The sequence below is a fragment of the Phyllosticta capitalensis genome (genome assembly GCF_038381095.1).
Source record: "Phyllosticta capitalensis strain CBS 128856 chromosome Unknown BKA78scaffold_2, whole genome shotgun sequence".
NCBI classification, from domain to species: domain Eukaryota; kingdom Fungi; phylum Ascomycota; class Dothideomycetes; order Botryosphaeriales; family Phyllostictaceae; genus Phyllosticta; species Phyllosticta capitalensis.
Genome location: NW_027117440.1, coordinates 583,919 through 596,724, shown reverse-complemented (window position 1 = coordinate 596,724; position 12,806 = coordinate 583,919). Strand labels below are relative to the sequence as shown.

Sequence of the window (12,806 nt, the reverse complement as noted above, 5' to 3'; positions counted from 1 at the left end):
CGTCCTATCATGAGAAGTATGAGAATACGAGCTCCCTCCAGCGAGGCTACTGGGCTGCAAAGTCGGCGATGACGCTGTTTTGGGTGAACAGGCCCGGTCCGCAAAGCGGGCATTCAGGCACCGGGGCGGCATTTGGCTCAGCATGCGCGTGGAGGCGAGAATGTGGGGCAGTACAGGTTCCTTCAGCGTGTCAGCGAATGAAATGATATCGGAGAATTTTTCTTTTTACTTTTGGTGCGCATGTTTCCCTGTTAGCATGCGTCAGCCGAACTCTAAGCCTCGTCCAGCCTGCAGATGCGGTTTTCTATCACCTGTATGTACCGATTTCCAACGCAGAGAGGGATGGACAAGACAAGCCCATTGGAAAATCTTCCACCAGACACACCTGATGTCAGCAACTTGTCGCTTGCAGCTTCAAGCAAGTGAAGCTGTCCGATGCCAGCCGAATCAAGTACTTGTGACATGGTCAAGAAACCAGAGCCGGGCGCGCTTCATGATCCGGCGCAGCCACTCTCTGTTGCCGCTCACTTTTTTTCCACTTGCATGCAAACGTCATGCTTCCCGACACCACACGCCCCGTCGAATGATATATGGACGGTGGGATTTTCGCAAGGACTCCCGCCCCACCCACTCCCCACGCCCCCTCACAACTTCAGCGCCCACTGTACATGTGCATGACTGCAGATGCGGACTCACCAGCCGATATGTGCACGCTGCGCACCGTCGCGTCGCTGCTCTCCGCAAGTGCGCCATGCCACGTTGGCGCATATCACATCAAGACCACAACTCGAGCTGCGCATCAAGCAAGCAGTCCAGTGCACCTGCCTTTGTGTCGCCACATGCGACAGCCAGTGAACAGGAGCGCTGACGCCAAACATTCGCACCTGCCCAACCCGAGCCTGAGCCCGCAAGCACTCCAGCAGAGCCGCATGTGTGCGACAGGCTCGCATTCGTCTCCTCCCCTCTTTCGCTGGCTTTTTCACAGGCGGCTATCTCGACTCTCAAGCGCCGGTCAACGCGGCCGAGTCTGCTGCCAGCACTGATTGTTGATTGGATCGAAACTAACTTCACCTTTACCATTCGCCTGTTCCAGTATCCACGTGCCGGCGCAGATCGGACAGGTTTCCACCCCTTCATGACGCTTTGCGCCCAACAAGAAAAAGGCGTACACGAGCACGTAGACTCGCAAGCGCTCCGCCGCGCACCAGAGTGGCAAACTGCATGTAGGTTGCGGAGAGGCCAGAAATGTGCCTGAGGCAAGCAAGCAGATCCAAACGAAAAGAAAGGGTGAGTTGAGCCAGGAACATTCTTTCTGGCGCTTCGAGAACCTTTCTGATGATACCAGACCGTCGGAACATGAAGATCAATTGCAGTCCAAAGTAAGAGCGAAGGACAGTCTCGGCCCCACCAACACTCGTGCACACAGGCGGCGAGTCAGACACAATAGGCGCTACAGAGCGGCCCGAGCCGCCCAGCATCCAATCCCAGCAGTATTACAAAGGACTTCCCTGCTTCCAGATGAAGTTCCTTAAACTCGGTGTTTTGAGTCTCCCCTTCCTTCTGAGATTTCAGGCCCGGTAGAATATATGCATAACTGATGGAGTGGGCCGGACACATAAAAGGAACAAGCATTCAGCTATGAAGAAGTGACTAGACACAGGATGCAATGAGAACGTTGTGTTGAACAACAAAGTGCTGTTACCGAGCCATCACATGCGCCAGACTCCCAGGGCCAAGCAACTTCAAAACAGGAAGGGAATACGGAAAGATATCATCCGACCAAAGAAACCAACGCCAACCAATCTAGGCTCTTTGCGCCGGTTCGTAATGCTCATAACGTAGAAAGTGATCGAGTTCGTGGGTGACCTAGTGACTGTACACTTGCACAAGGGTATCAGAATCGAGAAACGATTCATCGAAAACCGTGTGATGCTAGGGCGGAGGATTCGGAATGAATGTTTGCGTGTCCCCTGGCTTTCAGGGTCCCCGGTTCCCCAGATGTAGCCCAGTCGCTGATACGCCATGCAGATTCAACATCAGGTAGAAATCGACGCGGGTGGTGGAGAACGCTTGGTCTTGTTGACGACGAGGTGGAAGTATGGGCATGCTTGGACTTTCCAGCACTGGGACCGATTCTGGTTGAGTCAGCTTGAGTCCATGAGTCCGAGACATTCGACCGATATCTTGCGGTGCCATGGTACTGACCTGGATCTGGGACACGAATGCCATGCTTTACGGTTTTGTTCCCAAGCATTCTGAGTATGTGGTGTCGGAAAATGAAGCCAACAATTGGCACAAGCACGGTCAAGAGGAGACCGACGATGCCGATGATGACTTCACTGGACCAGGTTGATTGGTCGGAGGGCGGAGGGCCTGTGGATGTACTTGCGAAGTTAGTCGCTGGCTAGTTGGCTTTGGAAGAGAGTACTAACTTTTCATGCTTTTGTTGTGTATATCCTACGAGGGCAAAGGGTCGAGCAAATGGTTTCGAGGCAGGACAAGATTCTGATCGGCTGGAAGTCCGAAAGGTGTCTCGTAGTTGGGCCACAGAAAGCAATTGAGTCTAGTTGGAGATTGTTGTACACGGAGGATAGAGATAGACTAGGTGTATAATTCTCGTGGTGTAGGTATACGCCGGGTAGGAGTGATGCAGTCTTCCCAAGGAACCGCTGGAGCAAGTAGTCGATTGGGGTGGATGATGAGGAACGGTGGAATACGAGTGAGTTGAGGCCTGAACTGAGCCTACAAAGTCAAGAAATGCCAAAAGGAATAGTATGAAAGATGGAGCTGGTAGAATAGGAGAAGTGACTGGAGACAGCAGTCGCGCAGGTGTTAGGGACTGTTTAAAGCGATGGAGGGTGAGTGAAGGAAGTGTTGGCTGTGGCAGCTTATCAAATCACCACTGGCCAACACGTGAATGCGCGTCGGACATGGATAGTCAGAAGACCAGCGCAGGACCAGAAGCGCCAGCGTCACAGCGCGAGAACTTCCAGAAGCATGTTATCAACATGGGGCTGAGCAACATAGCTGAAAGATTGCTGCTCTAGTAGCCAGAGTGGGACAGCGTATGCTGCAGGCTCTAACTTGTTATAGCAAGAAGTGGGTCGAAGGAAGGTCCGGTCAACCTCGCTGGTCGCTGTTGTTGCGGGCTTGTGGCGGGTGCGTGGGAGCGTGACTGCGCTTCGCACCGCCTTATCTACGTCTCCACTTCCCTATCCGAGCATGCCGTCGGGCGCGACGCCGTCGGGCACGACGCTCTAAGGTATGGGTAGTTCACAAACCTCTACTCGATGGCTAGTCACTATCGGACAGCCGTAATGAACCGACTCTAGCCGCAAGCTGGCTCTTGAGGTCTGAAGAAACAGGCAGCGACCGCACGCTCTCTTCTATCAGGTCACCTGCATGCTGAATCAGTAAAGCATCACCAGTGACGTCAAGCACTCAGCGTGATAGAAGGGCTGTATCTCACCATTCATGAAGAACGAGTTTGTTTATCTGACAGTTGAGCAGTAAGACAGTCTCGGGTTCTCCTGAAGATGGCGACCAGATGTTCGGGAACGGGCCGACCCGCTTCGACAAGGATCCTGACCACCAAAGTAAGGAGGGGGTTCCCTGTGTCTTATGCAAGTCCGTTGTGAATGGCGTTAATCGCCCCCATTTTTTCCTTTCTCCAGCTCTTTCTTTATTTGAACGAAGATTCTGGGGAAATGTAACACACCGAGAAGGAAACAGAGAGATGTAAAGAAGTGGGAGAAAGGTGTCTCTCTCCCACAGATAATATTGATATACATTAGCAATAATACAATAGGAGATGATGTATCTAAGTATGCCGCCGTGGATGCCGCCCACATGCAATGCAACGCCGCAAGATGATTGCAAAAAGAAATCCATCTCTTTCTCTTCTCTTCGGATTTCGCATCGCTCGCTCGCTCGCTCGCTCCGCGCAGCGGCCGGTTCTCATGAAGCAGTCGTCGCGCGAGAGCCAGCTCTGCTATGCTCTTCTCCTTCTTCATCTTCTTTCCCTGTCAGTCATGGGTGTATGTAGCATCGTGTGTAGTATGCAAAGATCGCTCTGCTCCGCTCCGCAAAATGCAACGATTGTAGTAAAAAGGAAAAAAGTGGGAAAATGACAAATGGGTGGAAAGATTGACGACGAAAAGAAAGCGGGTGGTGGTATAGGAACGAAAGCCAATGGTGGTATCAAATGCTTGCTGTCTTTCTTGCTTGCGCGTGGAAGATGTAGATGCGCCGCGGAGAGATGTATGCGATGAGGAAAAGTGTGCAAAGAAAATCGTGAAAACGCCCATGTCGATGTCGATTCGGCTCACTCAATCGAGCCGTCTAAAACTGCTTCACCTCGCCTTTGCCTTGCATGACGACGCCCTTCCTACTGTAGCGACTCAGCAGGCCCTCGACGTCGATGCCACGACGGCGGCCCAGGCGCCGCAGCGTCTTGCCGATGCCGTCGCCATCCTCATCGGGATCGTCTGGCAACGACTTGTCCCTCGGGTCCCTGGGGGCGCCAGGACGGGCTTCGGGGGTACGGCCTCTCTGGCTACGCTGGCTCTTCTGGCGCTCGACGCGGTCGTTTTCCTCGACGCGCGCCAGGACGTCGGCCATGAGCGCCTCGACAGCCTCGCGCGCCCAGCTCTCCCGGACGTGGCTTTCCCGTGCGCTCTCAAAGGCGTGCTGGTCCCTGTTGACGGCGAGCAGTCCGTGGCGTCGCTCGTCCCGCGGTGTCCTTTCGTAGCGCGGATGATCTTCGCCGCCTAGCGCGACGCCGATCATGCTGCCCGAAGGCCCGCCGTCGGATCCAGATATGATGCTGGCGGTCATGCTTCGCTGAGTGATGGTCGGACTGGTCGGGCTGGAAGGGCTGGTCGGCTTGAGCAGGGGCCGCTCGTCGTCGTCTTCGTCCCCGTTGCGTTCGAGCATGGACATACCGTCGACGGTGGAGTCTGACCGGATGGTCTCGAGGGCAGACATATGGGCGGGTGCGGTAAAGTAAAGAGACATTGGGGCGTGAATGATCTTCTTCTTTGGAGGAGGCGGAGGCGGGCCTGGCATTACGGTAACACTGGAGGGGCTAGGTGAGGGAGAGACATTCGGTTTGTCGGATGCAGCAGCAGAAGTGTATGGCGGTGCTGGTTGCGAGCTGGACGGAGACAAGAGGCCGAAGGAACGCTCAGAGGGTGTCCTCCGATGTAACGGGCCATTTGGAGATTTCGGAGGAGCGAGCGTGGCCGAGGGGAGCGGTGGAGTCGGTTTTTGCTGCTGCTCAGTACGGACCAAGTACGTGGACGGCGACGGCGTCGTTATAGTGGTCTCAGTATTGGACGGGGGTGGAGCGGTGATGGACAAGGCTGGGGGTTTGTGTTTATTTGGTTGTCGTTTCTTCTTGGGAATCGGCTGGAGAAAAGGAGCGGGCAACGTCTCCGAGTCGGGACGATGGAGCTTCGGCGGCTTCGGAGGTAGACCTGCTGGAGGGGGCGCAGGGGCCGGTGTATACTGGATAGGGATTTCTTCTCGCAACTGTCTGTTGCTCTGCGAGCGGTTTATTGCTGCAAACGTAGTGGCTGAGGGTGTCGGTGGCAGAGGTGGTAGGGGCGCAGAATGGGGGACACCACGCATCGTCGTATTTGCAGAGAGGGTCTGAGCGGAAGCCGGGAATCGGAAAACCTCCGGCGAATCGGCAGACTTCGAAGGACCCATGATGCCAAGGCCATTTGGACGTCGCTCTGGAGTGTCCTTGAGGAGGAACTGTTGGGTTGGTGCTGACAAGGCCGATCCAGGCGACGGTTCCGCCGAGACTGCCATGAGACTAGCGCTGAGATCAGAAATCTTGCTGTTTGCACGTTTGACATCCTTCTTGAAGCCCCGCGCCTCTCGCTTGAAGTGAATGAGATCGCGGACGTGGAACTCGATCTCCTTTTCCAGTTGCTCGACGCGTTCATAGGGATTGAACGCTGGCTCCCATGACTTTTCTCCCCCCTCTTGAGCAATCAAGTCCTGGACGCGCTTCCGAGTATCCTTCAGAATGAGCTCAAAATATTCCTCGTTGTTCGAAGGTTTGCTAGCAACATAGCCTCTTGACAAGGCTTCCTTGGCCTGGTTGCGCAATTCGGCGTGCAGTAGCTTGCGCAGGCGCTCGTACTCTGCTTGCACAGATTTGAGCTCCTTGCCTTGCTCTTCGACAAGAGCCTTGAGGCCTGTGATTTGCGTCTCTGCTTCCCTGGCCTTTTCAATCATTTTGCGTCTCTTCTTCGTCTCGCGAGAGAGCGCTTCGTCGTGCCTGGCTACGTATGCCGAATGCTTGTGCTCCATTTCGTCGTGATCCATTTGCAAAGCGCGATTCAGGCGTTCAAGCTCTTGGATGCGGGTGTTTTTCTCTCGGAGCGCTTTATTCAGGCTTTCGACCATGGTGAGCAGTTCGGCGACGGTGGTCTTGGTGTCATTGGGTCCTTTTCGGCTCTTCAGCTGGTCGGACAGCAGTTCTGCGTAGTGCTTAGCGGCCTCGGTTTCCTGTACAATGTTTTTGATGTGCTCTTGATGCTGCGATCGCAGGGTTTCCAACTGCTCCTTGTGTTTCTTGGCCCTGTCTTGCAGCTTTCGGTTCTCGGACTCCAGCTTGTACTCGATGTCGCGCAGGTCCACGATGATTTCGGCGTTGTTTCGCACTCTTACTTCAAAGTCGACGGCTCGCTCCTTGTACGAATCCTTTTTTGCGACCAAGTCTTCCATTTGCTCCTTCATGGCCTGGATTTGGCAATTTGCATGGTAAAGCGACTTTTTGACCTTGGCCAGTTCCTCGAACTCGTTGCTAGACTCTGCGGAATCTCGACCATCGTCCATTCTAGTGTCACCTTCTTTTGCCCGAGTGCGAGGGCCTAATGAGGATGCGCTGAAAGGAGGTAATTGAGGTGGGTCCGAGGACACCGGCTTGGATACTGCGCCTTCCTCTCCATCTTGGTCCTGACCCGGTGCTGCGAAATTGTCAGAGGGTCCAATCGCATTCCTGAACGGAAATTTACATTTTTCTCTTGAATTTTCTAAAAAATCGATATAACTTTTCATAGCATCAATGTCCTTGGTGTGGGCATCGACCAGAGTCCGAATGTGCGCCTTGTGGGATTTGCGCAAATTCACAAACTGCGACCTCAGGTTGAAGATGGTCTTGTTCCTTGCGAGGAGAGTCTCCTGCAGGTTCTCGGAAGCGGGCGCCTCAGGGTCATTAGAAGTCTGCGCCGACCCCGTCAGCTTTACTTTGAAGGAGGAACAAGTCTCGACGGATGTCTCCATTGTGAAGCACGTGATTAAAGATGTTTGGCTGCTTACTTTGGAAGGAGTGCTGCACCCTTCTGACCCTCCATAAACACTCGATCCTTCTGTTATTTCTGTCAAGGGCATGAAAAACATGGAGCTGTTGTCGCTATGGATGCCCCGCCGTCCCATGAAATCGCTGCTCCGGAAACTGGTAGACCTAGAGTCTCCACTCCGACGAGACATTTTGGAGGCTTGGGTTCCGCTGGTACTCAGACCAGGGCTCATCACGTCGGCGTGGACAGCACCAGTGTTTACAGTCAGGCCCCGTTTGCGCGACGCGGCTAGCCGTGTTGCCAAATTCGTTTCTTGGCCTTCGAGACGTGGACTCCCCGTTCTTTCTGTTACAGTCGGGCGATATTCATCCTGGAAATTGTCGTCACCCAGGAAGCCTTGGTTTTCCTGCAGCAGAGAGCCGGGCAGCTCCGCGATGCCAGGAAGCGACGGTGCAGTGTTGGCGCGATACTGGGTCGGGGCAAGAGTTTGGACGGATTTTGGCGAATCGACATTGTTGAGGGCGGGAGAGCGCAACATGTCAGTAGCGGCGGCGGCGACGAGGTGTGAGGCGGACGAGACGGAGGTCAGCGCAGCATCGTGCAGCACCGAGGGAGGAGCGAAACATGCTGCGAACGAAGTTCGCGGTGAAGGAATAGCAATGTTATGAGGCTTTGGCCGGTGGCTCTTCTATGTGGTGTTGTCAATGAGATGACATGCTCCCGCGTCCGGTGGTTTCAGAATATGGAGCCGTCTTCAAAACGCACGTTGCGCACCCAGCGACGGCTCTCCACGGAACTTCAAGCTAAAAGCAGGCTCCTCTCTATGATCTGACGCGCGGCTTGACCTGCTTACCTTTCGTTTTCGAATTACTCTTCCACGGCCAGAGTGCGGCTCGTACATGGCCACTGGCATCAAGCCATCGACTCGGTAGGATTTGAGGGCGTTCCTCCGCTCTTTTCTTGTCCAAGGGAATATCTTTTTCGACATGACGAGAGCGTCATGGTAGATTGAGATGCGACTTTACAAGGAAAAGGCTGCACAATGAGACGAGAGAGAAAATTGCCAAATTGGAGCGCAAGAGACGGGCTTGCACAATCTAAAAGGAAAGAGATGAAGGAATGCAAGTCCCATCGAGGAACTTGACGCAATCAACGTATGTATGCTACACAGATGCACGCGTTTCCAGCGCGTAGAAAAGCATTGGAGAATTGACGGATGAGAGAAGAGGACAGGCTGCACAAAGTATGCCATCTGCAACGCCTGCAAGGGAGGCTCCACCGTCGACGCTGAAACGGGAGGGTGGACACGCCAGTTTTGACGACATGGCCTGCATCGTGTCGTAGTACAAGTTTCGAAAGCCGTTGGTGATGTCAACAGCAGGCGACTTAGCCGCCGAGGTAAACAAGATGCGGGTGGTGTGGGAGCGAGAGTCGGGGTTGGTGGAGCAGGTCCGGGTCCTCTCGCCCTCTCTCGCCGCGGCAACTGACGTCGCTCGCTTGGCGGACGCGCCGTTGTTCGACCCTCTTCCAGGCTCCTCACTGCAATCTCAAGTCTACACAACAACCTCATTTACGCCAACGCTCGCGGCCACTGGGTTATTCTTAGTCGCCTGGGCTGTTTGAGCCGCTCTACCCGTCCGCCGCCCGGTCACCTGTGCACGCCGTCAACAAATCTCCTCCCAACACTCCATGGCAACAGACTCTGCGTCAACGTCACCGCCGCCACGCCCACCGCCACGGCGTGAACGCAGACGGTCGCCGTCGGAAGACAGGGTCCACGGCCGTGGCTGGGCGCGGGATCTAGACGGAGACGACTATGGCAGAGAACGCCGCCGTAAACGGTATTCGCGAAGCCCAGAGGACCGCAGGAGCAAACACTCGAGGCGGAATCACCGAGACGACTCGAGAGATGGTCGGGATGAGGAGCGTCGCCGCAGACGCAAGAGGGATGAGAGCAGAGAAGATTCAAGGAGGAAAAGGAGTCTGAGCAGATCCCGCGACGAGCGCAATCGAAGCAGGAGCGCATCCCGCGAAAGACATGACAAGAGACGGCGCCACAGGGACCGCTCGGGCAGTCCAACACGGCCACATCGCAAGGACAGGAAGAGCGAGCGTTCGGTTTCACCACGCTCCTCACGGCGCGGCGGACGCGGCCGTTCGCGCTCGCGCTCGCCAAAGCGCCGCAAGCCCTCGACCAGCGCATCTCCGGCTCCGCGCAGCAAACGGTCTACAAAACCCCTGCCCTCTCAAGAAGATGCCTACACTGGCAGTGGTAGCGGCTCGGTCGACAAGCCTGTAGAGAAGGAAAAGCCAAACTTCAATCAGACCGGCCTACTCGCACGCGAGACCAACACTGTTGCTGGCACAAACGTCGTCCTCAAGTACAACGAGCCACCCGATGCGCGCAAGCCTCCGCCGCGCGACGACTGGCGACTTTACATCTTCAAGGGCAAGGACCTTTTGCACACATTGGAGTTGGGGAGTCGTAGCTGCTGGCTCATTGGACGCGAGCCCGCGGTAGCAGACTTGTTGGTAGAGCATCCCAGCACTAGCAAGCAGCATGCGGTGTTGCAGTTTCGTTATACAACGCGCACCAACGAATTTGGCGACAAGAAGAGCAAAGTGCGCCCATACCTGATTGATCTGGAGAGCAGCAACGGTACTTTTCTGAACGGCAAAAAGGTTGAAGCGACGCGTTTTGTGGAGGTGATGGCGCAGGACATGATCAAGTTTGGGCAGAGCGAGAGAGAGTACATCATGATGCTGGCTCCGGCGTAAGGCAGACTTGGACTGAGCTGGCTTCAACTGGGAGTATATAATTGGAAGAAAAAAACAAGAATACAAACCAATCAAATTCCACCACCGCACCAGTCATTGGAGCCAAGAATCGTCACCAGGCAGCAACGCAGAGGAATCATCGACGACATAACCTGCATCATCCTGCTCCTACATGTTCCTACTGCACCACGTCCACAACAACAAAAGGCGGGTAAATACATGTTCCAACGCGATACCATGTTCGGGCCGCGGGCAGCAACTGAGCTCACACAAGTCAAGAAAATGGGAAACAAGAAAACAGCATCACCCCCGCACCTCCGCACCAGCAGATCCAAGATCCAAGCACGACGACGCAGCGCCGAAACAAGAAGCACCGTCACATTCGGCCCTTCCAAAAGGACGCGACGTTCGAAGTTGGACTTAGCCCGGCTGCCGCGCCGGGCAAGGCGCAGGCGAGGGTGCATGGGTATGGGGGTCGTGGTGCCTCGGGTTGGTGGGTGGGTGGGAGTCTGCCGGTTGGCAGGTGCCTGCATGCCTGTCTGTCATCTGGCCAAGGGCAGGGAAGTCAAGGGCAGCGGGCGTGGTGGGGGAGGGTTTAGGGGTAGGGCTGGGTGCTGCTGTGGGGACTTGCCGTCGCCCGTACCACGACGGCGGGAGCATGGGTCGAATCGGGGGCCGCTGACTGCTGAGGTTTGGGTTTGCGCGATGGCGATGGCGATGCGCCGGGAGGCTTTGTCGATTCGCCTGTTTGTGGGGTGCCATGCATGCAATATCCATGTGGGGAGAGGGGGGTGTGGCCGTTGGTTGGCTGTGAAGAGCTGACGGCTGACATGGAAGGCGCAGATGGAAAGCTGGAAGAGGTTTTGATAAAACTGCTTCTTTACTGATCATCTGAGGCTCCAGAAAAGATGTGTTCTCAGTCGTCACTACACCGACACATTCAAACCTGAACCAAGCATCAACAGCATTCTTCCACATAGCAATAGACAGAGCACAGCATCAACGACGGATAAAAAGCAAGCAACATCTCCGCTGAAGACTGAACCCAGCACCCAGGCAAAGGCCTCTCCTCGGTCCAGCGCAGCAGCTAATTTTGGCCGCCGCATCCGCACCTATCCCGTCCCTGTCCCTGGATAATCTGCAACTCGCTCGCATCGACGACTTTCGGACTGTCTCGTTGAACTCGAACTCGAACTCGAAGCCCATGGGAGCAGGCGTTTCCAGAGACGGCCATCAGATGCATATCTCTCGAGGGACTGGATCACCCCTCCCTAGTCCCATTTCCCACTCTTCTACATCCATTCCTCCCAAACTTATCCTACCCTAGCCTACCCACTCACCATCCACCTCGACCCTGACCCATGGAACCCAGCTACCCGCCCATCCACCGACTGTGCCGTTCCATCGCACCGACAAACGCGCCGCAGAAGTCCCGGCGACGTTCAACACTAGAGTGCCGGCGCGATTTGGCGGCCGCTGATTGGCCAGGACCCCGGTCCGGCGGTGCAGCAGCGGCGGCACAGCGGTGCGCGGCTGCGGTGGTTGCAGCCACGCACGCTGCAGGCTGGGCTGCTGGCTGCGCTACGCCGTCGCCCCTGGTTGGGTTTGGCTGAGAGGGCGTGGAGGTGGGGCCCGGGGCGTTGGGTCGGGAGGGTTGGATAATGAGATGGTTGTTGGGTGCGATGGAGGTGGATTTGTTGTTGATGCTGGAGCACAGATGGGAGCTTGATGACTTTTTCTCATGTTGGTGTTGTCAAACTCACATATATAGGGAGGGAATGCTGGATTCAGAGAACGGCATCGGCGCGAACAGCTTCGTCGTTGTCTTCACGCCCAACAATGCAACCAGGCATCGTGAAGAAAAGCTCCATAGCCATTCAAGGCACCTGCTGCTGCAAAGTCTCGGTCTGAGGCATCATCAGAACTCCAATAATGCATCGTCGACCATCAAAAGAGCAGACCCAACAAACCATCGATTCAAAAATGCCCGCTCTCCCTCCCCTCCCCTCCCTCCTCTCCACCCTCCCTGCGCGTGTGGAGCAAACAGGCCAGACGGACCGTTCGAGGCGCGCGCGGGAGGTGGGTAGGTGGAGACGGAGCGGAACGGGGGAACGCTGTGGGGCGGTTTTCAGGAACGGGTAGCGATCGCTGCGGATGCCCGGAGGCTGCCTGAGGTTGCCACCTACAGACCAAAGGTGAGACGGTTTCCAACTCTTTTGGTGGTTTGCCATCACCAAGTTTCAAGTTGGTCTTGTTGATGAAGGAACGCAAGATGATGGTGTTGGAGTTGCTATTTTGTGTTCTGAAGGGAGGATTGGAAGCAGAGATTGTGCACGCATTCCTGCCTGCAGACTTGCAGACAGACTCCACCACCGCGTTGTCCGTCCTTCGTCCGTCTGTGCCACCCAGACAACAGAACCCACCCATAAAACCCTCGGCACCTCGCAGTCTCTCCATCTTGCATCCAATTTTCGCCTTTCCAAACCATCGGCCTGCAGCTTTTTGCTTCCGTGCCCCCTTAACCCATCCTTCTCCCGTCGCTCCTGACATTCGCATCTTGATTTCCTTGCCATTAGACGACACTGCTCTCACAAGCAGACGGATAGACAGACAGATCGCAGGCACCGTCCAGCAGTCGGCCCGACCCAGGGCACACCCTCGCCCCACCGCCCGCGGCGGAAGATGTGCCGAGCCGACGGGATCACGGGATGC

General features: G+C 55.6%; 2 protein-coding genes across 2 annotated transcripts; one reads left to right on the top strand and one right to left on the bottom strand.

Moving 5' to 3' along the window:
- Positions 1-4,341: 4,341 nt before the first annotated feature.
- On the bottom strand, positions 4,342-8,304 carry BKA78DRAFT_349597 (uncharacterized protein; the record flags this gene model as incomplete). Its single annotated transcript, XM_066890831.1, has 4 exons — positions 4,342-6,983; positions 7,032-7,239; positions 7,336-8,004; positions 8,170-8,304. 4 exons carry the CDS (start codon positions 8,302-8,304, stop codon positions 4,342-4,344), a joined length of 3,654 nt encoding a protein of 1,217 aa, XP_066747429.1.
- Positions 8,305-9,215: 911 nt separating this feature from the next.
- BKA78DRAFT_232720 (SMAD/FHA domain-containing protein) lies at positions 9,216-10,079 on the top strand (the record flags this gene model as incomplete). Its single annotated transcript, XM_066883803.1, has 1 exon — positions 9,216-10,079. A coding segment is annotated over one exon (864 nt), but the record flags the coding sequence as incomplete, so codon positions are not given.
- Between the last annotated feature and the right edge of the window lie 2,727 nt (positions 10,080-12,806).